This window comes from Cherax quadricarinatus, chromosome 30, assembly GCF_038502225.1.
Source record: "Cherax quadricarinatus isolate ZL_2023a chromosome 30, ASM3850222v1, whole genome shotgun sequence".
In the NCBI taxonomy this organism is placed as follows: Eukaryota; Metazoa; Arthropoda; class Malacostraca; order Decapoda; family Parastacidae; genus Cherax; species Cherax quadricarinatus.
In genome coordinates, this window is record NC_091321.1 from 25519629 (window position 1) to 25546172 (window position 26544).

Genomic DNA, 26544 nt, shown 5'->3' on the forward strand with positions numbered 1-26544 from the left:
ACGAGGAGAGTGAGGCTCAAGTTAGAGTATGTAGGAAAGAGGGAAATTATTTCCCAGTAAAAGTAGGCCTTAGACAAGGATATGTGATGTCACCGTGGCTGTTTAATATATTTATAGATGGGGTTGTAAGAGAAGTAAATGTGAGGGTCTTGGCAAGAGGCATGGAGTTAAAAGATAAAGAATCACACATAAAGTGGGAGTTGTCACAGTTGCTCTTTGCTGATGACACTGTGCTCTTGGGAGATTCTGAAGAGAAGTTGCAGAGATTGGTGGATGAATTTGGTAGGGTGTGCAAAAGAAGAAAATTGAAAGTGAATACAGGAAAGAGTAAGGTTATGAGGATAACAAAAAGATTAGGTGATGAAAGATTGGATATCAGATTGGAGGGAGAGAGTATGGAGGAGGTGAATGTATTCAGATATTTGTTAGTGGACGTGTCAGCGGATGGGTCTATGAAAGATGAGGTGAATCATAGGATTGATGAGGGCAAAAGGGTGAGTGGTGCACTTAGGAGTCTGTGGAGACAAAGAACTTTGTCCTTGGAGGCAAAGAGGGGAATGTATGAGAGTATAGTTTTACCAACGCTCTTATATGGGTGTGAAGCATGGGTGATGAATGTTGCAGCGAGGAGAAAGCTGGAGGCAGTGGAGATGTCATGTCTGAGAGCAATGTGTGGTGTGAATATAATGCAGAGAATTCGTAGTTTGGAAGTTAGGAGGAGGTGTGGGATTACCAAAACTGTTGTCCAGAGGGCTGAGGAAGGGTTGTTGAGGTGGTTCGGACATGTGGAGAGAATGGAGCGAAACAGAATAACTTCAAGAGTGTATCAGTCTGTAGTGGAAGGAAGGCGGGGTAGGGGTCGGCCTAGGAAAGGTTGGAGGGAGGGGGTAAAGGAGGTTTTGTGTGCGAGGGGCTTGGACTTCCAGCAGGCATGCGTGAGCGTGTTTGATAGGAGTGAATGGAGACAAATGGTTTTTAATACTTGACGTGCTGTTGGAGTGTGAGCAAAGTAACATTTATGAAGGGGTTCAGGGAAACCGGCAGGCCGGACTTGAGTCCTGGAGATGGGAAGTACAGTGCCTGCACTCTGAAGGAGGGGTGTTAATGTTGCAGTTTAAAAACTGTAGTGTAAAGCACCCTTCTGGCAAGACAGTGATGGAGTGAATGATGGTGAAAGTTTTTCTTTTTCGGGCCACCCTGCCTTGGTGGGAATCGGCCAGTGTGATAAAAAAAAAAAAAAAAAAAAATTAATCCGTTCCAGACATCCAAAAATCTTAACAAAAAATACATTTTTTTAAAGAATAACTATAGTTTTATATACAGAAAACAATAAGAAATAAAAATGACTAATAATGGATAAATGAACATTTAACATCACACTTACCTTTATTGAAGACTTGTTGGGGTATGGACGGCAAGGAGGGAAGAGGGAGGAGCAGCAGAGGTTATTGTTTGGAAGGGGAACCCTCCTCCATAAGGACTTCAGGTATCAATGCCCTATCCAGGGTTACTTCCCTTTGTCTTTTACTGACACTGAACCCCTGTCACACTAAAAATCTGTCCAGAGAGCTCTGTTTCTGGTGTCTGTTTAAGATTTGCCTAAAATGGGACAAGGTACTGCCACTGAACATGTTGCAGATACAGCTTGTATCAGCTTGGTCAGGGTGATATTTTTCCACAAAAGTTTGCACCTCGTTCCACTTTGCACAAATGTGTATATATGTTCACTTGCATAGCGCCCCAAATTTTTTGAGGAAAAAAGAAATCTTTTCTTTTAAAAGGAAAAAAGAGCATATGGTACCCAGGCATCCCCAATTATTTTAATATGGAACACAGTGAGTGCACACACCCATTCTCTCATGTCTAGGTGACTCAGGCTTATTGTGGCAATGTTGAATGAATGACAAAGGAAACGTATATATACGTTTGGGGCGCTACGCGCGTGAACGTATATATACGTTTGGACCGTTTAAGGGTTAATCACCCCTTTCACAACATCAGCTTCCTTGATTTCTACTTTCTTGCCAGGATGGAACTGATTGTTGATTTGGACTTGCCATACATCCTGGCAAGCTTGGCCACATGTATGCCACTTTAGTACTTTTCTACAATCTCTTTCTTGAATTCCATTGTGTTTCTCACCTTCTTTACCAAAGGGCTGGTACTAGGAACTTTCTTTTGGCCCATGGTGGCTTATTTTGCAGTCGCACTCACGGACATGTCTCATACTGACGATTTCCAGGACGAGGTATGAAATCCAGAGCAAAATTTTGCCGGAAAAAGTGGTCAAAATCCAAAATCGTACGATATCCAGTGCGGACAAAATCCGGGTATACACACACCCCTGTGGGTTTTCTTCTTTCTTACTAGTTCTTGCTTATTTCCTCTTATCTCCATGGGGAAGTGAAAAAGAATTCTTCCTCCATCAGCCATGCATGTTGTAAGAGGCAACTAACATGCAGGGAGCAAGGAGCTAGTAACCCCTTCTCCTGTATACATTACGTACTAAATTAAAAAGAGAGAGACTTTGTTTTTCCTTTTCAGCCACCCTGCCTTGGTGGGATATGGCCGGTTTGTTGAAAGATCTGTTAGGCTAAACTTAATGAGAGAAAACAATATAATAACAATACCTAGCATGCAGTGGTGGGCACAGTTCTGCTAACCGCTAATTAGTGGGACTAACTTTTTGTTTAACGGATTAGCATTTCCGCTAACTTCGGAAACCGTTAGCGGACCAATTAGCTTCCGCTAAATAAAGTTCTGCTAACTTTGAGTCTGCTAAAAAAAAATTGTATGTTGTTGGTAGTTGGTAATCAATGCCTTTTCAACGGCGCATATCTTTGTTCCTGTCTGTTGTGGCCATTTCTCCAACAGTCAGTCAGGCATGCTGTTGGCTGACTACATGTAAACGTGACTTGTCAACGCAGCAGCATCTGAGCAGCATTGTTATAGTCCTCCATACCCCTCCCCCTCAATCAGACAATACCATCTTAGGAGATATATCTCCTATTCTGGAAGTTAGACAAAGTGACTGATTTCCATTGGGGTCCTTTTAATACCTTATTATTATACTATAAATGAGATAATATCTTATTATTATACTATAAAGGAGATATACTAGGAATAAGGTAAAATGAGTTATTTATATTTACATTCATTAGGCACCTTTTGGCTCTCTTCTTGAACTGGTTCATGCTATGACTGGCCTTGACATGTGCAGGCAGTCTGCTCCATCTCTTTATTGCTGTACAATAAAAGGTGTTTGAAGCCTGGCCACTGACTGTGGGTTTTACAAAGTTGTGCTCTCTCCCCTTAGTACTATGATTGCTTTGGTTCTCAGCCTTGACAAAACTGGTAGCAAGATATTCTGGATACTGTTTGTGAGCAATTTTGTAAACTTGATTTAACTTCAGTTGTTTTACTGTCTTCAACATTCAGCATATCCAAATGTTGTAATTCATCCTGGCCTACATGTTCTCTTGGACCCAGGCCTACATACTCTCTTGGACCCAGGTCCAGGATGAATCTTACCATTTTGTTCTGGGTGATTTGTAGTTTTTCTTTCGTTTTTTTGTCAAGGCAGAGTACTGTGAAGAGCAAGAGTAGTCCATATGACATTGTATACTGGCTAGACATAGGGTCCTGTAAGCCTCAGTAGGTAGACACTGTGCCTCAGTAGGTAGACACTGTCTCAGTAGGTAGACACTGTCTCAGTAGGTAGACACTGTGTCAGTAGGCACAGTCTCAGTAGGTAGACACTGTGTCTCAGTAGGTAGACACTGTGTCTCAGTAGGTAGACACTGTGTCTCAGTAGGTAGACACTGTGCATGTCTGTAGAGGAACTTTAGTTAGGCATTCACTTTCTTTACTACACTGCTCCCTATCAATTCTCCTGACATGCATGGGTCAAAGGGGATTCCCAGATATTTTACTGAGGAAACTGAAGTGATGGGTTCCCCATTACACCGGACATTAAAATTATATACCCTTCTCAGAGTTTATGCTTCGTGCCAAAGAGTATGGCTTCCGTTTTCCCGAGGTGTAACGACAGTTTATTGTTTACTAACCATTTGCTGCAGGACTCCAGTTCCAGTATTATTACATTAGCTATATATTGTGGGACTTTACCTGACACTAACAGAGCACTGTTATCCGCATACAGTAGGAGTTTGCACTTGACGCTGATGGGCACATCGTTTAAAATGTAGCCTGAAATTGAGCTCAGAGTAGCAGAAATGTTTGATTTTTGCTGATATTCCAGAGTACAAAAGTTAAGTCACTCATCCAATATACGTCCAACTGGTTAGTCTAACATGCATTCAGGAATGCATTGACATTATTTATACAATTATTGAGTAGTCTGCATAACAGTAAATCTTCTATTTTTTGTCTGAATAAGAATTAAAAATTGAAAGCAAGCATAATATAGGAGAGGCTTGGTGACATAAATGATGAACAGAGGAAATGTTTTTTAGTGCCAGGAAAGTCTACATTGTTTATTCTGGACCCTATTTATAAACTCCTAGGTGGTAGGTTGGTAAACAGCAACCGCCCAGGGAGGTACTACCGTCCTGCCAAGTGAGTGTACAACGAAAACCTGTAATTGTTTTACACGATGGTAGGATTGCTGGTGTCTTTCGTCTGTCTCATAAACATGCAAGATTTCAGGTATGTCTTGCTACTTCTACTTGCACTTAGGTCATACTACACATACATGTACAAGCATATATATACACACCCCTCTGGGTATTCTTCTATTTTCTTTCTAGTTCTTGTTCTTGTTTATTTCCTCTTATCTCCATGGGGAAGTGGAACAGAATTCTTCCTCCGTAAGCCATGTGTGTGTTGTAAGAGGCGACTAAAATGCCGAGAGCAAGGGGCTAGTAACCCCTTCTCCCGTATAAATTACTAAATTTAAAAGAGAAACTTTCGTTTTTCTTTTTGGGCCACCCTGCCTTGGTGGGATACGGCCGGTGTGTTGAAAGAAAGAAAGATTTATAAACTGGCAATTTTTTAATTTTGTATAAAATTGGCCAAATTACCAATTTCTGATCACTTTATTGGGTAGTTGAAATAAGTAAATGGGCAGTTTTTTTTATACTCAATCAGTAGAATGGAAGGAATACTAGCAAAATAGCTATGAGTTTGGTTTATTGGAACAATGGAATTGGCCTAAAATAGGACTCAAAATGGGTGAAATTGTCGATGTGTAAATATTGCCGAGACCTCTAACTTTGGGAGAGCATAATTCCGTAAGTTTACCAACAAATTCCATACTTTTGGTCTTGTTGCCTTCATAAAAAGATTATCTATCTTTTCATAAGTTTTTTTATATACATGTATATATACAAATTCCTTGACCCTAATGTCATGTGGGGTTTGAAACCTGGATTGGGTAATAAACACTCATGTTGGATGTTCTAGTACGTATATTGGATGGAATACAGTGGACTCCCGGTATTCGATGGCATCGGTATTCGATAAATCCGGTATTCGATAAATCCGGTATTCGATGCATTTTAACGCAAAAATTTTGCCTCGGTATCCGATTGAAAACCCGGTATTCGATACGATTCGTACGAGACGTGTCCACGTGTGGCCTGAACTGCCCCTTATGTGCCAGTGTTTACAAGCCAGCCAGTGTGCGCGCATCTAAGGATACATTCTGTACATTCCACATTATCCATATTATCACTGTTTTTGGCGCTTGTTTCTGCAAAATAAGTCACCATGGGCCCCAAGAAAGCTTCTAGTGCCAACCCTGTGGTAAAAAGGGTGAGAATTAGTATGGAAATTAAGAAAGATTTTGAAGGGTTTGGGGCTAACCCTGAGAAGCCTATGCCAGTTGTGGAATCCATTGCGCCTACTTCAAAAATTAAGGAAATGTGTGCACAGTGGATTGAAGTGCAAACCTTTATGGATGAAAATCACCCTAACACAGCTATTGCAAGCTGTGCTGGTGACTATTACAATGACAATGTTGTGGCCCATTTTAGACAAATCGTAAAGGAACGGGAGGTACAGAGCTCTATGGACAGATTTGTTGTGCGACAGAGGTCCAGTGACTCTCAAGCTGGTCCTAGTGGCATTAAAAGAAGAAGGGAAGTAACCCCGGAAAAGGACTTGCTACCTCAAGTCCTAATGGAAGGGGATTCCCCTTCTAAACACTAACACCATCCACACTCTCCCCTCCTCCCATCCCATCAATCATCACCAGATCTTCAATAAAGGTAAGTGTCATGTAACTTTGCATGTCTTCTTCAGTTTGTGTGTATTAAAATTAATATTTCATGTGGTAAAAATTGTTTTTTTCATACTTTTGGGTGTCTTGCACGAATTAATTTGATTTCCATTATTTCTTATGGGGAAAATTGATTCGCTTTTCGATATTTTCGGTATTCGATGAGCTCTCAGGAACGGATTAATATCGAATACCGGGGGTCCACTGTATATGGGGAGCGCCCACGCCTGACCCGCTGTCTGCCCTAACGTCTCTACTTGAACTGCCTTGCTGAGTGCCTCGGAGGGCGAGCAGCATTCAAATCATACTTATTCAGCAGTCATGGTCAGTGACATAACAGTCAGTGATTCACGCAGGAGGCATTGAATCAGTAACGGTTGGGTGAGTCATTACTACTGACATTACTGGTAACTGATACTACTGAGAGCTCGGCGACGCTAATATATGACATCCCTACAGGCGTACGGCTTGGGACTGATTCTATATAATGTCAAAGTACACAACAATTGAACATTATAACATACATAAGGATATTATCGGAATGAATGTTTATGGAATGGAACTTATTGTATTGCATTACAATAAGTTTTGTTCTATCAAATGCGACCAAGAAACCGAGAATACAACCATAAAAACCATACGAAAATACACAGCAATGTTTTTTTTTAAACCAAAAATATGGTCATAGTTTTTTCCCATTATGCACTACGTGGGGCAAGATTTTTATATGGTGCACACTTACTGCATAGACCCATTCTCTCATATCTAGGGAAAAAAATTACCACTCACAGTTTATATGAGTGAACCGAACTCATCATACAGTTCTAAGGTTCCAATCCAGAGTTCAAAGCTGTAGTACTATGGCACCAACCTTGAATCGGTTAAGGCATGTATTTCAAAATATATTTATGTACGTGTATGTTTAAAATAAAATTCTGAATTTTTAAATTAATTTAAATTTGAAAAGATGGTTATACTCCTAAAGGTCCTGTGAATTTACAAATACTGTACTGTTCTATTTTTATCTGCATAATAAATTCTGTTTAAAATTTGGGTTTCTTTTGTGTTTCATAGCTCATCTTTTCCTCAAAACATAGGTGCCACATAAAACACGAGAATCTAAATTTTTTGCAGGAGACTTTTCAGTAGAAATATTGGGCAATCAAATTCAGCAAATTTAATGGTCTGACTGCATATGAAACTACTGCAGAATGGTTAATTTTCACATTATAAAATTCATACAGAGGCTGGCCATCAAGCCATGTGTAATTCATCGCTTAGTCCTCGACATAAAACATTTCCCAAAAAAGTCATGACTTGTATTTGTCTGAACAACATTTTGGCAAGCATTAAATATATTACAGTATTATATAATGTAGTAGCATATTATTAAATAAATGGTTTAGAAAATCAAGGGGTTGATGACTGAGACGCTTGTGCAACACTTGAGTATTTTTGTCGAACCATTTCACCAGCCAGCGGCTTTATCAGTCCAATACATAGAAGAACAGTGGAAGATGAGGAGTTTGAGGTTACAACTTCCTCAGTATGCACAATAAAGATACCCAAGTGTTATGCAAGTGTCTCATTCATCAATTAGTAGTGTACATTATGTAAATAAGAATATATAATACAATACTGTACAGCATATACTCTTCAGAATGGTGTTTATTAAAAACAATGGCAACTGGCAGCTCTCAATTTCCCAATCAGACACTGATGAAAAAAATTTGGACAGCCCTTTCAATAAAATGGTGATTTTTGTTCAATAGTTTTCAATGTAGCTGTCATGCACTGCATAGTATTGCTTTTAAATTCTAGTTTGCAAAAAACTTCTGAATGTGACCAAGACTCCCTGAACAGCTTAAATACATGAATGTTTAACTCCTATATATGGTCCTTATATTATCACCCATATCACCAATCCTTACATTAATGACCCTAAGCTTCTACATCTTGTATATAAATCATTTGTTGAATCTTGCTTGAAAAAAGCACAAGTCTACTTTAATTCAAAAACCTGAAATGTGACAGAAGAAATCTGGTAAACTTCATTATGGCTCTCACTTCCTGGCAATCAAAACTAACAGAAATAATCTATACTAAAGGATCTGAAAGGAATAAGTCTTTTTTTTTCTTTGTGGAAAATGGCCATTGATTCAATTATTTTTCTGGTCATTCACCACTGGATGCAAAAAGTAACAGTACTAATGGCAAGAGAGCGAGGCAGAATGTTGTAATCTCAAATTCATTAGTAACAAAGTCTTACTCCACGTACAAAAAGATATATATTAAAAATTTAAGTACTATCTAGATTTTATTTATAAAATTACTTTAACTATTCTCACTATACATTTTGTATCACTGGCACCATTAAAACAAAAGAACTTTAAGACTGACTATGGGGTAATTCTGGAGAGAGTATTGATGAGGACATAGCGAGAGAAATACATGTATAACTTTCTATACCATACATACTGGCTCCTATGGGCTCTCATTGCACTCTGAAAAAAAGAAAAGTTAATGAGTGATGGTTTTTCCATAAACATGCTTAAGTTCATTAATAGTGCCCAGTAGACTCCTAATTGAGATATACAGTGACTGTTTTCCAAAGGTGATTTTGTTAACCACTATGTTCACCATTATAATCTAATCAATGATTTCTCTAAAAATTCCCTTGAAAAACTGATGCTTTTATCTTGCCTTTAATACAAACTCTCATTATAATTGGAACACCTACATTTACAATTTTGATTTTTTAAACCAATAGCCTAATTTTATAGTTGGGATTCATTTCAGCACAAAACTAATATAAAGCTCACATAAACCACTTTCCAATGTGTTTATGGTACAATATTCATGTCAGTCAGTTTTGAACCAAATGAGAGTAATTGTGGCAGGGGACCTAAAAGCTAAAGTAGGAGAAACATTTTGAGAGGGTGTGGTAGGTAAGTTTGGAGTGTCACTTGTAAATGATAATGGGTAGCCTTTGACTGAACTTTGTATGGAAAAGGGTTTGGTTATAAGAGGATAAATAAGTATACAAGATATGATATAGGCCATAATGACAGTTTGTTGGACTACGTATTGGTAGATAAAAGACTGTTGGGTAGACTTCAGGATGTACATATTTATAGAGGGGACCACAGATATATCAGATCACTTTTTAGTTGTAGCTGCAATGAGAGTAAAAGGTAGATGGGATAGAAGGAAAATGGAAGCAGCAAGTATGAGAAAGGTGAAGGTTTATAAACTAAAAGAAGAGGCAGTTAGGGTAAGATATAAACAACTATTGGAGGATAGATGGGCTAGTGAGAGTACAGGCAATGGGGTAGATGATGTATGGGGTAAGTTTAAGAATGTGGTTACAGGAAAGTGGGTGCGGGAGAGAAGAAGAGTGATTGCTGGAATGATGATGTAAAGAGAGAAATAACAGAGAAAAAGTTAGCATATGAGAGGTTTTTACAAAGTAGAAGTGATGCAAGGAGGAAGGGGGAGATGGAGAGAAAAAGGGAGGTTAAGAAAGTGGTGAAGCAATGTAAAAAGAGAGCAAATGGGAGAGTGGGTGAGATGTTATCAACAAATTTTGTTGAAAATAAGAAAAAGTTTTGGAGTGAGATTAATAAGTTGAGAAAGCCTAGGGAATGAATGGATTTGACAATTAAAAATAGAAGAGGAGAGTTATTAAATGGAGAGTTAGAGGTATCAGGAAGATGGAGGGAATATTTTGAAGAATTCCTAAATGTTGATGAAGATAAGGAAGCTGTGATTTTTGTGTATAGGGTAAGGAGGAATAACATCTTGTAGGAGTGAGGAAGAACCAGTCGTGAGTGTGGGGGAAGTGTGTGAAGAAGTGGGTAGAATGAAAGGGGGTACAGCAGCTGGGATTGACGAGATAGATAGAAATGTTAAAAGCAGGTGGGGATATAGTTTTGGAGTGGTTAATGATTTTATTTAATAAATGTATGGAAGAGGGTAAGATACCTAGGGATTGGCAGAGAGCATGAATAGTTCCTTTATATAAAGGCAAAGGAGACAAAATGAGTGTGTAAAAATTATAGGGGAATAAGTCTGTCGAGTCCTAGGTAGTAGTTGGTAGACAGCAACCACCCAAGGAGGTACTACCATCCTGCCAAGTGAGTGTGAAATGGAAACCTGTAATTGTTTTACATGATAGTAGGATTGCTAGTGTCTTTTTTCTGTCTCATAAACATGCAAGATTGCAGGTACGTCTTGTTACTTATACTTACATTTAGGTCATACTACACATACGTGTACAAGCATATATATACACACCCCTCTGGGTTTTCTTCCATTTTCTTTCTATTTCTTGTTCTTGTTTATTTCCTCTTATCTCCATGGGGAAGTGGAACAGAATTCTTCCTACGTAAGCCATGCGTGAAGTAAGAGGCGACTAAAATGTCAGGAGAAAGGGGCTAGTAACTCCTTCTCCTGTATATATTACTAAATTTAAAAGGAGAAACTTTCGTTTTTCCTTTTGGGCCACCCCGCCTTAGTGGGATACGGCTGGTACGTTGAAAGAAGAAAGAAGAAGTCTGTTGAGTCCTAGGTAGTAGTTGGTAGACAGCAACCACCCAGGGAGGCACTACCATCCTGCCAAGTGAGTGTGAAATGGAAACCTGTACAGTGGACCCCCGGTTAACGATATTTTTTCATTACAGAAGTATGTTCAGGTGCCAGTACTGACCGAATTTGTTCCCATAAGTAATATTGTGAAGTAGATTAGTCCATTTCAGACCCCCAAACATACACGTACAAACGCACTTACATAAATACACTTACATAATTGGTCGCAATGGGAGGTGATCGTTAAGTGGGGGTCCACTGTAATTGTTTTACATGATAGTAGGATTGCTAGTATCTTTTTTCTGTCTCATAAACATGCAAGATTTCAGGTACGTCTTGCTACTTCTACTTACACTTAGGTCACACTGCATATGCATAAACAAGCATATTTATATACATATGCCCACTGGGCTTTCTTTTATTTCCTTACTAGTTCCTCTTCAAGTTTATTTCCTCTTATTTCCATGGGGATGTGGAATAGAATTCTTCCTCCATGAGCCATGCAAGTCATAAGAAGAGACTAAAATGCTGAGAGCAAGAGGCTAGTAACCCCCTCTGTATATAATACTAAATTTAATAGGAGAAGCTTTCATTTTTCCTTTTGCGCCACCTTGCCTTGGTGGAATATGGATAGTTTGTTGAAAGAAGATGAAGTCTGTTGAGTATACCTGGTAAAGTGTATGGTATAGTTATTATTGAAAGAATTAAGAGTAAGACAGAGAGAAGGATAGAAGATGAACAAGGAGGCTTTAGGAAGGATAGGGGGTGTGTAGATCAAGTGTTTGCAGTGAAACATATAGGTGAACAGTATTTAGATAAGGGTAAAGAGGTTTTTGTTGCATTTATTGATTTGGAAAAGGCGTATGATAGGGTGGATAGGGGGGGCCAATGTGGCAGATGTTGCAAATGCATGGAATAGGAGGTAGGTTACTGAAAGCAGTGAAGAGTTTTTACAAGGATAGTGAGGCTCAGGTTAGAGTACATAGGAGAGAAGGAGATTAATTCCCAGTAAAAGTAGGCCTTAGACAAGGATGTGTGATGCCACCATGGTTATTGAGTATATTTATAGATGGAGTTGTAAGAGAAGTGAATGCTCGAGTGTTGGCAAAAGATGTGGGGTTAAAATATAAAGAATCAAACACAAAGTGGGAGATTCTGAAGAGAAGTTGCAGAGGTTGGTGGATGAGTTTGGTAGGGTACGTAAATGAAGGAAATTAACTCTTTGACTGTCGAGAACCCAAATCCCGAAATGTCTCACCGTGTTGCAAAATACAGTGGACCCCCGCCTTACAATATTAATCCATTCCTGAGAGCTCATCGTAAGCCGAAATTATCGTTAGCCGAATTAATTTTCCCCATAAGAAATAATAGAAATCAAATTAATACGTGCAAGACACCCCAAAGTATGAAAAAAAAAATTTTACCACATGAAATATTAATTTTAATACACACAAACTGAAGAAGACATGCACAATTACTACTCTACTAAGAATAGAATACGTGACACTTACCTTTATTGAAGATCTGGTGATGATTGATGGGATGGGAGGAAGGGAGAGTGTGGAAGTTATTGTTTAGAAGGAGAATCCCCTTCCATTAGGACTTGAGGTAGCAAGTCCTTTTCCGGGGTTACTTCCCTTCTTCTTTTAATGCCACTAGGACCAGCTTGAAAGTCACTGGACCTTTGTCGCACAACAAATCTGTCCATAGAGCTCTGTACCTCCCGTTCCTTTAAGACTTTCCTAAAATGGGCCATAACATTGTCATTGTACAGGTTGCCAACACGGCCTGCAGTAGGTGTGTCTGGGTGATTTTCATCCGTAAAGGTTTGCAGTTCAACCCACTTTGCACACATTTCCTTAATCTCTTTTTTCAATTCCATACTAATTCTTGCCCTTTTTACCACAGGGATGGCACTAGAAGCTTTCTTGGGGTCCTTGGTGACTTATTTTGCAGATACAAGCACTAATAACACTGGGATAATGTGAAATGTACCAAATGTATGCGTAGATGCGACCACACTGGCTGGCTTGTAAACACTGGCACTGAGGCCACATGTGGGACACATCCAGTACGAATCATGTAAGGCGAGGCAAAATTTTTGCATTCAAATGCTTTGTATGGCGGATTTAACATAACGCGATGTGTTCGTAAGGCGGGGGTCCACTGTATTCGAAAACAATTATTTTTCTCATGAAATGATATAGAATCTCTTCCCGATAGTAACGACGAAATCTGATGGAAAACTCACAGAATTACGCCCTCGTGAATTTAGTGGTCTCGGCAATAAATACGCATCGGCGATTTCGCCCACTTTGAGCCCTATTTTCGGACAATTCCATTGTTCCAGTCGACCAAACTCATAGCTATTGCTTTAGAACTCCATTTGTTTTATCAAATGAGTACAAGGATCTGCCCATTTACTGATTTCAATTACCTAATAAAGTGGTCAGAAATTGGCAACTTGGCCAATTTCATGCAAATTAAAAAAGATGCCAATTTAAAAATAGTGTCCACAATAAACAACGCAGACATTCCTGGCACTAAAATAACATTTTTTCCGTTCATTAGTCACGTCTCCAGGCCCCTCTTACATTACTCTTGTTTTCTATTTTGAATTTTTATTCACACAAAAAATAAAAGATCTACTGTTATGTAGACAACTGCATTATTGTAATAATTGTATAAATAATGTCAACCCATTTATGACTGCATATCAGAATGGCTAGTTGGACACTTATTGGAGAGTGACGTCATTTTTTTACTCTTGAACATTGGCAAAAATCGAACATTTCTGCTACTTTGAGCTCAATTTCAAGGTCCTTTTCATCATGAAACCAATCATAATCATCTCTATTTCTGTAATATGTCTTCCATTCTATCAAACAAGACCAAGAAAACAAGAATACCACCATAAATACTAAACAAAAATACACCTCAAAGTCGGTGTTTTAATCCAAAAACATGGTCAGTTTTTTTTTCTCATTATGCACAGGATTTTTTTTATGTGGTGCACACTGACCACACAGACCCATTCTCTCACATGTGGGCCTACCAGCTTTTTCCCGCTTGATCTGAAGCTGCTAGAATTTTGGTGTATTAACCCTTTGACTGTTTTGGTTGTATATATACATCTTACGAGCCAATGTGTTTGACGTACATGTATATATACAGGTACTATCCGACTTATGACCAAGCTTGGTTCCGACCAACCGGTCGTAAGTCAAAATGGACGTAAGTCGAACCTTACTACTGAATATCAACATCACACTTTTGTAATGATTTTGTTTTATTGTTTTATTTTGGTATTTAATTTTTTCCTTTACTTTTTAAGCTGTTAGTACTATATTTTATACTGTAAGGTTTAGGATAAACACTGTGTACAACACTTACAGTTGTTTATTTCCCAGAAATTTGGCATAAAAAAACGTTGTCGTAAATTGAGTGGTCGTATGTCGAGCAGGTCGTAAGTCGGATGGTAGGTGTACTCAAATTCTAGCGACTTCAAATCAAGCAGGAGAAAGCTGGTAGGCCCACATGCGAGAGAATGGGTCTGTGTGGTCAGTGTGTGCAGTATAAAAAAAAATCCTGCAGCACGCAGTGCATACTGGGAGAAAAAAATGCCGACCGTGTTTTTGGATTAAAACACCAACTTTGAAGTGTATTTTCATATAGTATTTATGGTTGTATTCTTGCTTTCTTGGTCTCATTTGATAGAATGGGAAACATATTATAGAAATAAAAGTAATTTTAATTGGTTTTCCTATGAAAAGGATCTTGAAATGGAGCTCAAAGCAGCAGAAATGTAATATTACACATCCCTGTCTAAGACCTACTTTTACCGGGAAGTAATCTCCCTCTCTCCTACACACCCTAACCTGAGCCTCACTATCCTCATAAAAACTCTTTACAACATTTAGTAACTTACCACCTATTCCATATACTTGCAACATCTGCCACATTACTCCCCTATCCACTCTATCATATGCCTTTTCTAAATCCATAAATGCAATGAAAATTTCCCTACCTTTATGTAAATACTGTCCACATATATGCTTCAATTTAACCCTTAAACTGCCCAAACATAGATCTACATTTTCATTGCCAGTGCTCCAAAAATTCTTAAAAAAAAAAAAAAAAAATCTTTAAATTAAAGAGGGCAATTTTCTGTGTGTAGTAAGACCAAAAAATTTTTTTTTAGGATCAGTACTTACCTAGATATAAGACCGCAAAGTTGGCGTTAGATGCTCACCTGATGGTAACATGGAGGAGTCCTGCTGCTTGCAGAAGTGCTGCTGATATACCTTCTCTTTTCTCGTTTTTTTTTTTATTATACAATTTTTTTGTTCTCATAATTACAAATTGTAGTTCTTGTGATTTCATAGTCAATGTTTGTTCTGACACTAATATTAGGTCCTCAAATAGTACTCAGTCACAAACACACTGACAGATGAACATTTTCACCTGTCTTGGTCACCTACTATTGTCTAGAAATATATACATAGTATTTATAGGACCCAGCAATGTTTAAGACATGCTGGAGTATATATGAAACTCCTTGAAGCAGCACTGTGTAAGATGAGTGTCACTCCATTGCTGACAGTGCAGCAGTGAGTGACACTTGATGATAGTGCACTGCCTTGGCTTTGCTTGTTTTCACTGTTACATATAAACATCTCTATCTGTTTGCCTGTCTATCAGTTTGTCTATCTGTCTCTACATTTGTCTGCCTAGCTCTGTCTCTTTATCTCTGTCTCTGCTTATCTGTCTTTCTCTCTGCCTGTGTGTCTATCTTTCTGTCTCTCTGTATGCTTGTCTCTCTTTCTGTCTCAGAGCCACTCATGAACTAACAGGTATTACAAACGATGCAGAGTCACATCTGATTCCTGAACAAGTGAACTGCACATTACTTGCCAGTCATGCTTATTATGCCTTATATATACAAGCACAGTATAGCACTTTGGATTTTTTGAGTTATCCTAGATAATTTACAATATGTATAATAACTATTTATGTATACCTGTGAGGTAGAGACAGAGATAGGTAGACAGATACAGAGACAGGCAGAGACAGATACAGACACAGACAGACAGAGATAGAGACAGCTTAAGTCAATCAGCCACAGAGCCAGCCAGCCACCCGGCCAGCCAGCCACACAGCCTGCCAAACACGTATTACACATGTTCCAGAATCATCTCTCTTTTCTTAGGGCATAGGTTATAGGACATTCTGACAGGATGACACTACCAGTGGTATCAGAAATGAAAGGATGTTGCACAAATGTTGCACATGGGTTATTATCACGGTTTTTGATATTTCCCCGACCACTTGTGGCCACATCCATCCCAAAGCCACTAAACTCTGGGTCAACATCACTTTCCTCTTAAAAGGGGAGTGTTAATATGACATTGCATCAGTGAATCCCTGATGTTTGCCACACTACATGCACTAGCTGGCACTCAATTGAACTGGTGCTCCCACAAGGTACTAAGTGGTCCCAGATTTTTTTAATATTGCGCACACCGAGTGTTAAGACCCATTCTATACTGACCAGGCATCTCAGGCCAATTGTGGCAAATTTGAAAGCAGGAAAAATAAAACGTAGATCAATGTATGGACAGTTTAAGGGTTAAACACCTGATCTACACATCCCCTACCCATTCTAAAACCTCCTTGCTCATCTGCAATCCTGCTCTCTGTCTTACCTCTAATTCTTTCAATAATAGCCCTACCATACACTTTACCTGGTATACTCAGTAAACTTATTCCCCTATAATTTTTACAATCTCTTTTGTCCTCCTCCCCTTTATATAAAGAAATTATACATGCTCTCTGATAATCTCTAGGCACCTTCTCCTCTTTCATACATTAAACAAAAATACCAATCACTCTAACAATATATCTAATGCTTTTAACATTTCTGTCATGATCCCATCAGTTCCAACTGTTTTACCCCCTTTCATTTTATGTAATGCTTCACAGAGTGCCTGCACTCTGAAGGAGGGGTGTTAATGTTGCAGTTTAAAAACTGTAGTGTAAAGCACCCTTCTGGCAAGACAGTGATGGAGTGAATGATGGTGAAAGTTTTTCTTTTTCGGGCCACCCTGCCTTGGTGGGAATCGGCCAGTGATATAATAAAAAAAAAAAAATAAAAAAATAATGCTTCACACACCTCCCCCACACTTACATCCTGCTTTTCTTCACTCCTAAAAGATGTTATACCTCCCTGGCCAGTGCATGAAATTACTGCCTTCCTTTCTTCATCAATACTTAAAGTTCCTCAAAATATTCCCACTATCTACCCAATACTTCCATCTTAGCTTCACCTCAACTTATCTTCTCATTATATATTTTGAACTGAATGAATTGTTGATTCTCTCTCCATTATATGTGTATCACCTTTGATTGTGCCTTATTACATCAATTTTCTTCACTAGGTATAGTTTCACACTTAAACTTTTACCTGGCATCTTTAGCAACACTGGAATTCCTTTTTTTTAATGCCATGATTAATATCTAGACATCAGACAGGGCGATGACAAGATTGGAAATGGAATAACACAGGAGAGAGGAAAGAGAGTACTTAATTGTATGGGACAAATCCATGAGGCAATTGATGGTGAGATGGCATTAGGTGGTGGGGTAGGTGTTAACACTACAGAGTGACAAGACACCTGTAACAGATGGGTATCTTTGTTTTTGAAACGTTTTGCCTACACAGTAGGCTTTTTCAGTCAAATACAGAGTACAGCCTCTCCTCATGTAACGACGGAGTTCCATTCCTAAGGCCACGTTGATAAACGAATTCGTCACTAAGTGAGGAGCATCCTATAATGGTAGTGGGTTTGTGTCAACCATCTTTGATAGTGTTTTAATGTCACTTTTGCACCATTTATAACATTTCTGGTATATTTTTAAATACAGTGGACCCTCGACCAATGATGGCATCGATTAACGATAAATCCGACCAGCGATACATTTTAACGCAAAAATTTTGCCTCGACTAGCGCTAAAAAACTCGACCAACACTATTCGTTCCGTCTGAGACACGTCCACTTCTGGCCAGTGTTTACAAGCCAGCCAGCCACCGCAGTTGCTTCCAAGCATACAATCAGAACATTTCATATTATCACAGCCTTTTTAGTGATTGCACCTGCAAAATAAGTCACCATGGGCCCCAAGAAAGCTTCTAGTGCCAACCCTACAGCAAAAAGGGTGAGAATTACTATGGATATGAAGAAAGAGATCATTGCTAAGTATGAAAGTGGAGTGCGTGTCTCCGAGCTGGCCAGGTTGTACACAAAACCCCAATCAACCATCGCTACTATTGTGGCCAAGAAAACGGCAATCAAGGAAGCTGTTCTTGCCAAAGGTGCAACTATGTTTTCGAAACTGAGATCGCAAGTGATAGAAGATGTTGAGAGACTGTTATTGGTGTGGATAAACGAAAAACAGATAGCAGGAGACAGCATCTCAAGCGATCATATGTGAAAAGGCTAGGAAGTTGCATGAGGATTTAATTAGAAAAATGCCAGCAACTAGTGAGTGAATTTAAGGTCAGCAAAGGTTAGTTTGAGAGATTTAAGAATCGTAGTGGCATACATAGTGTGATAAGGCATGATGAGGCTGCCAGTTTGGACCAAAAAGCAGCTGAAAAATGTGTAGGAATTCAAGGAGTACATAGACAGTGAAGAACTGAAACCTGAACAAGTGTTTAATTGTGACACTGACAATGTTGTGAAACACTTTAGGAATGTCATAAAGGAACGGGAGGTATAGAGGCCTGTATGGACAGATATGTTGTGCGACAGAGGTCCAGTGACTCTCAAGCTGGTCCTAGTGGCATTAAAAGAAGAAGGGAAGTAACCCCGAAAAAGGACTTGCCACCTCAAGTCCTAATGGAAGGGGATTCCCCTTCTAAACACTAAGACCATCAATACTCTCCCCTCCTCCCATCCCATCAATCATCACCAGATCTTCAATAAAGGTAAGTATCATGTAAATGTGCATGTCTTCTTCAGTTTGTGTGTATTAAAATTAATATTTCATGTGGTAAAATTTTTTTTTTTTCAATACTTTTGGGTGTCTTGCATGGATTAATTTGATTTCCATTGTATTTCTTATGGGGAAAATTAACTCGACTAACGACAATTTCGATTAACGATGAGCTCTCAGGAACGGATTAATATCGCTGGTCAAGGTTCCACTGTATTTATACAGTAGTTTACTGTATATTGTAATAAACAGAATAGAGGAAATCAACTCTAACATACATTATTTAGGTAAGCATACTGGTCAGAGAGCCCGTCTTAAGTCTGAATTGTCGGTAAACGAGTACATTGCTAAGTGAGGAGAGACTGTATAGGTTGAAGGTAGCCAGTTTCAGTACTCAATTCAACTCAGCTTCTAGTTGATTTGCTAATAAGCTTTTTGTTCTATTAAGCAAGCTGCATTAACCCTTTGACTGTCGCAACCCCCAATCCTGAGGTGTCTCCTGGTGTCGCAAAATTTAAAAAAAAAAAAATTATTTTTTCTTATGAAATGATAGAGAATCTATTCCTGATTGTAATGACACCAAAAAAAAATGAAATTTGATGGAAAACTGATGGAATTACGCACTCGCGAAGTTAGCGACCTCGGCGATATATACAAATCGGCGATTTCGCCCACTTTGAGCCCTATTTTCAGCTAATTCTGTTGTTCCAGTCGACCAAACTCATAGCTATTTCTTTAGAACTCCGTTTTTTCTATCGATTGAGTCTAAGAAACTGCCCATTTACCGATTTCAACTACCCAATAACGTGGTCAGATATTTGCAATTTGGCCAATTTCATGAAAATTAAAAAATATGACAATTTCAAAATAAGGTCCAGAATGAACAATGCAGACATTCCTGGCTCTAAAATAACATTTTCTTCGTTCATCAGTCACATCTCCAGGCCCCTCTGATATTACTCTTGCTTTCTATTTTGAATTTTTATTCAAACAAAAAATAGAAGATTTACTGTTATGCAGACTACTGCAATACTGTAATAATTGTATAAATAACATTAACCCATTCATGACTGCATATTAGAATGGCTAGTTGGACATTTATTGGACAATGACATCATTTGTTTACTTTTAAACATTGGCAAAAATCAAACATTTCCCCTACTTTGAGCTCCATTTCCAGGTTCTTTTTATAGTAAAATCAATCAAAATCGCCTCTATATCTATAATATGTCTTCCATTCTATCAAATGAGACAAGAAAACGAGAATGCAACCATAAATACTACACGAAAATAGACCACAAAGTCGGCATTTTAATCCCAGAAAACGGTTGGAGTTTTTTTTTCTCATTATGCACTGCGTGCTCCAGGATTTTTTTTATGTGGTGCACACTGACCACACACACCCATTATCTCACATGTGGGCCTACCAGCTTTCTCCTGCTTGATTTGAAGCCGCTAGAATTTATGAGTATATATACGTCAAACACGGTACCTCATAAGACGTATATATATATGACCGTGACAGTCAAAGGGTTAATATTCCGACGTGAGATGGGATGAAGATAATTTCCAAAATTGATCAGTTGAGTCAGTCATAGCACACTTCCAGTAAGCAGCTGAGGCTGTGTGGATGGACTGATAACAAGGAGTGATGCAACTCCTCCATAAACATGTCTTTGCTCGCTGATGTGGAGAAATTTCCTACCATGCACAGACCATGAGCTCATCAGCATTTACTATGGGTACATAAGGGAAATGTAAGCACAAACTGAAGTACTGTGCATAGTGAAGGTTTTTCAATTGTGTGTTGCTGAATTAGCACTATCAGAGGTTACATTATCTAAGAGTCTACTGTATTAACATCTGTTTTAATATATTTCTCGTCTCTTCTCTTCTGCTGCAACTGGATACAGCAAGGAGTCAATGCTTCTGTTTGGGGAACATGAAAATCACTTCAAAAGAGGGGTTTTCAGCAAAGAAACCCTCTTGTCATATTTCTCCTTTGCATTGCAGTTAAGGATATCACTATCAGATTGACCAACAAACTGAACATATGATTTCTGGAAGATAGCATACTGGCAGATCTTGACACTGGGATGACACATGGACAGGCCATGGAATTTGTGCTTAGTTTGCTTGGTTGCAAAAAATCATCTCAACTAACCAGTAAGATATCAATACAGTGACATCCATACCACCACTGCCCCCACTGACAGGCCCTTGCTTGGAGCCCCTCCAGGAACTAATGCAAGTGACACAATTCTTGAGGATAAACCAGAAGCTCTGAGAAGGATGGAACAGTCAACAGGAAACCAAGAAAACCATGATGTCTTGTATTCTCACAAAGTGCTTGAGTCAGCCCATGCTAACAAATTTTCTAAGATATGAACTCTCACATGATAACCCAAGATTAAATAAATACAACAGTCTCTTGATGTTAATAGTCATAGAAGTTTTTTTTTTTTCAACAAACCGGCCATATCCCACCAAGGCAGGGTGGCCCAAAAAGAAAAATGAAAGTTTCTCTTTTTAAATTTAGTAATTTATACGGGAGAAGGGGTTACTAGCCCCTTGCTCTCGGCATTTTAGTCACCTCTTATAACACGCATGGCTTACGGAGGAAGAATTCTGTTCCACTTCCCCATGGAGATAAGAGGAAAAAGATAAGAGGAAAGACTGTAATTGTTTTACATGAAGTATTAGTAGCAAGACATACCTGAAATCTTGCATGTTTATGAGACAGAAAAATGGACACCAGTAATCCTACCATCAGTAGGATTGCTGGTGTCCATTTTTCTGTCTCATAAACATGCAAGATTTCAGGTATGTCTTGCTACTTCTACTTACACTTAGGTCACACTACACATACATGTACAAGCATGCATGCATGCATATATATATACATGTATATATATATACGTGTATATATATATATATATATAAATATACATATATATATATATATATATATATATATATATATATATATATATATATATATATATATATACAGTGGACCCCCGCATAACGATGGCATCACATAGCGATTATTCCGCATACCGCTTGTTTTAATCGCAAAAATTTTGCCTCACATACCGCTTAAAAACCCGCTCACCGATTTTCGTCCGAGACGCGTCTAATGTGCGGCCTGAGCCACGCTCACATGTTCCGCCGGTGGCATTGTTTACCAGCCAGCCTCCGCGGTAACATCCAAGCATACAATCGGAATATTTCGTATTATTACAGTGTTTTCGGTGCTTTTTCTGGAAAATAAGTGACCATGGGCCCCAAGAAAGCTTCTAGTGCCAACCCTACAGCAATAAGGGTGAGAATTACAATAGAGATGAAGAAAAAGATCATTGATAAGTATGAAAGTAGAGTGCGTGTCTCCGAGCTGGCCAGGTTGTATAATAAACCCCAATCAACCATCGCTACTATTGGTGGTACAGCTGCTGCTGCTGCTGCACTGTCAGCTGCTGCTGCTGCTGTAGCATCGTCTGCTGCTGCTGTAACATCGTCTGTTGCTGCTGTAGCATCGTCTGTTGCTGCTGTACCACCGTCAGCTGCTGCTGCTGCTGTAGCATCGTCTGCTGCTGCTGTAGCATTGTCTGCTGCTGCTGTAGCATCGTCTGTTGCTGCTGTAGCATCGTCTGCTGCTGCTGTAGCATCATCTGTTGCTGCTGTACCACCGTCAGCTGCTGCTGCTGCTGTAGCATCGTCTGCTGCTGCTGTAGCATCGTCTGTTGCTGCTGTACCACCGTCAGCTGCTGCTGCTGCTGCTGTAGCACCGTTGTTGGTGTGGCTTATTGAGAATACCAAGAAACAATTAACCCCAGAGGATTTGCCACCCAGGATAACCCAAAAAAGTCAGTGTCATCGAAGACTGTCTAACTTATTTCCATTGGGGTCCTTAATCTTGTCTCCCAGGACGCAACCCACACAAGTCGACTAACACCCAGGTGAACAGGGAAAAATGCCTGGAACTAGTGCTCATATTGGTGAATTTAAAGCCAGCAAAGGTTGGTTTGAGAGATTTAAGAATCGTAGTGGCATACACAGTGTGATAAGGCCTGTTCTGGAAGAAAATGCCAAACAGGACCTACAGTACTCAGGAGGAAAAGGCACTCCCAGGACACAGTGTCTCATCAGTCATTGCTGCATCTTCAATAAAGGTAAGTGTCATTTATTCTTCATTTAGTAGACTAGTACATGCACAATATATACTGTGCATGTACTACTCTACTATTGTGCATGTATCCTTCTCTTTGTGTGTGGGAAAATGTATATTTCATGTGGTAAAATTTTTTTTTTCATACTTTTGGGTGTCTTGCACGGATTAATTTGATTTCCATTATTTCTTATGGGGAAAATTCATTCGCATACCGATTATTTCGCATAACAATTACCCCTCTTGCACGGATTAAAATCGTTATGCGGGGGTCCACTGTATATATATATATATATATATATATATATATATATATATATATATATATACATATATATATATATATATATATATATATATATATATATATATATATATATATATAATATATATATATATATATATATATATATATATATATATATATATATATATATATATATATATATATATATATATATATATATATATATATATATATATATATATATATATATATATATATATATATATATATATATTGCATAGGCAATGGGGTCGAAGAGGTATGGGGTAGGTTTAAAAATGTAGTGTTAGAGTGTTCAGCAGAAGTTTGTGGTTACAGGAAAGTGGGTGCAGGAGGGAAGAGGAGCGATTGGTGGAATGATGATGTAAAGAGAGTAGTAAGGGAGAAAAAGTTAGCATATGAGAAGTTTTTACAAAGTAGAAGTGATGCAAGGAGGGAAGAGTATATGGAGAAAAAGAGAGAAGTTAAGAGAGTGGTGAAGCAATGTAAAAAGAGAGCAAATGAGAGAGTGGGTGAGATGTTATCAACAAATTTTGTTGAAAATAAGAAAAAGTTTTGGAGTGAGATTAACAAGTTAAGAAAGCCTAGAGAACAAATGGATTTGTCAGTTAAAAATAGGAGAGGAGAGTTATTAAATGGAGAGTTAGAGGTATTGGGAAGATGGAAGGAATATTTTGAGGAATTGTTAAATGTTGATGAAGATAGGGAAGCTGTGATTTCGTGTATAGGGCAAGGAGGAATAACATCTTGTAGGAGTGAGGAAGAGCCAGTTGTGAGTGTGGGGGAAGTTCGTGAGGCAGTAGGTAAAATGAAAGGGGGTAAGGCAGCCGGGATTGATGGGATAAAGATAGAAATGTTAAAAGCAGGTGGGGATATAGTTTTGGAGTGGTTGGTGCAATTATTTAATAAATGTATGGAAGAGGGTAAGGTACCTAGGGATTGGCAGAGAGCATGCATAGTTCCTTTGTATAAAGGCAAAGGGGATAAAAGAGAGTGCAAAAATTATAGGGGGATAAGTCTGTTGAGTGTACCTGGTAAAGTGTATGGTAGAGTTATAATTGAAAGAATTAAGAGTAAGACGGAGAATAGGATAGCAGATGAACAAGGAGGCTTTAGGAAAGGTAGGGGGTGTGTGGACCAGGTGTTTACAGTGAAACATATAAGTGAACAGTATTTAGATAAGGCTAAAGAGGTCTTTGTGGCATTTATGGATTTGGAAAAGGCATATGACAGGGTGGATAGTGGGGCAATGTGGCAGATGTTGCAAGTGTATGGTGTAGGAGGTAGGTTACTGAAAGCAGTGAAGAGTTTTTACGAGGATAGTGAGGCTCAAGTTAGAGTATGTAGGAAAGAGGGAAATTTTTTCCCAGTAAAAGTAGGCCTTAGACAAGGATGTGTGATGTCACCGTGGTTGTTTAATATATTTATAGATGGGGTTGTAAGAGAAGTAAATGCGAGGGTCTTGGCAAGAGGCGTGGAGTTAAAAGATAAAGAATCACACACAAAGTGGGAGTTGTCACAGCTGCTCTTTGCTGATGACACTGTGCTCTTGGGAGATTCTGAAGAGAAGTTGCAGAGATTGGTGGATGAATTTGGTAGGGTGTGCAAAAGAAGAAAATTAAAGGTGAATACAGTAAAGAGTAAGGTTATGAGGATAACAAAAAGATTAGGTGATGAAAGATTGAATATCAGATTGGAGGGAGAGAGTATGGAGGAGGTGAACGTATTCAGATATTTGGGAGTGGACGTGTCAGCGGATGGGTCTATGAAAGATGAGGTGAATCATAGAATTGATGAGGGAAAAAGAGTGAGTGGTGCACTTAGGAGTCTGTGGAGACAAAGAACTTTGTCCTTGGAGGCAAAGAGGGGAATGTATGAGAGTATAGTTTTACCAACGCTCTTATATGGGTGTGAAGTGTGGGTGATGAATGTTGCAGCGAGGAGAAGGCTGGAGGCAGTGGAGATGTCATGTCTGAGGGCAATGTGTGGTGTGAATATAATGCAGAGAATTCGTAGTTTGGAAGTTAGGAGGAGGTGCGGGATTACCAAAACTGTTGTCCAGAGGGCTGAGGAAGGGTTGTTGAGGTGGTTCGGACATGTAGAGAGAATGGAGCGAAACAGAATGACTTCAAGAGTGTATCAGTCTGTAGTGGAAGGAAGGCGGGGTAGGGGTCGGCCTAGGAAGGGTTGGAGGGAGGGGGTAAAGGAGGTTTTGTGTGCGAGGGGCTTGGACTTCCAGCAGGCATGCGTGAGCGTGTTTGATAGGAGTGAATGGAGACAAATGGTTTTTAATACTTGACGTGCTGTTGGAGTGTGAGCAAAGTAACATTTATGAAGGGATTCAGGGAAACCGGCAGGCCGGACTTGAGTCCTGGAGATGGGAAGTACAGTGCCTGCACTCTGAAGGAGGGGTGTTAATGTTGCAGTTTAAAAACTGTAGTGTAAAGCACCCTTCTGGCAAGACAGTGATGGAGTGAATGATGGTGAAAGTTTTTCTTTTTCGGGCCACCCTGCCTTGGTGGGAATCGGCCGGTGTGATAATAAAATAAAATAAATATATATATGTATATACAGTGGACCCCCGCATAATGATTACCTCCGAATGCGACCAATTATGTAAGTGTATTTATGTAAGTGCGTTTGTACGTGTATGTTTGGGGGTCTGAAATGGACTATCTACTTCACAATATTTCTTATGGGAACAAATTCGGTCAGTACTGGCACCTGAACATACTTCTGGAGTGAAAAAATATCGTTAACCGGGGGTCCACTGTATATATATGTATATATACATATATATATATATATATATATATATATATATATATATATATATATATATATATATATATATATATATATATATATATATATATATATTATTTCTTGTTTCTTTCAACATACCAGCCGTATCCCACCGAGGCGGGGTGGCCCAAAAGAAAAAACTAAAGTTTCTCTTTTTAAATTTAGTAATATATACAGGAGAAGGGGTTACTAGCACCTTGCTCCCGGCATTTTAGTCGCCTCTTACAACACGCATGGCTTACGGAGGAAGAATTCTGTTCCACTTCCCCATGGAGGATATATATATATATATATATATATATATATATATATATATCTATATATATATATATATATATATATATATATATATATATATATATATATATATATATATATATATATATATATATTATCACACTGGCCGATTCCCACCAAGGCAGGGTGGCCCGAAAAAGAAAAACTTTCACCATCATTCACTCC

The 26544-nt window shown here is 38.7% G+C and overlaps 1 protein-coding gene across 2 annotated transcripts in view; it reads right to left on the reverse strand.

Annotated features, from left to right (window-relative positions):
- Positions 1-1738: 1738 nt before the first annotated feature.
- PIG-L (phosphatidylinositol glycan anchor biosynthesis class L) overlaps positions 1739-26544 on the reverse strand; it is a 130664-nt gene continuing 105858 nt past the window's right edge. For both annotated transcript variants that reach the window (XM_070090030.1, XM_053782044.2), the window contains exon 7: positions 1739-8745. In XM_070090030.1, coding sequence (XP_069946131.1) covers positions 8641-8745 — 105 coding nt within the window. In that variant the 3' untranslated portion in view covers positions 1739-8640. The remainder of the gene's footprint in view (positions 8746-26544) is intronic.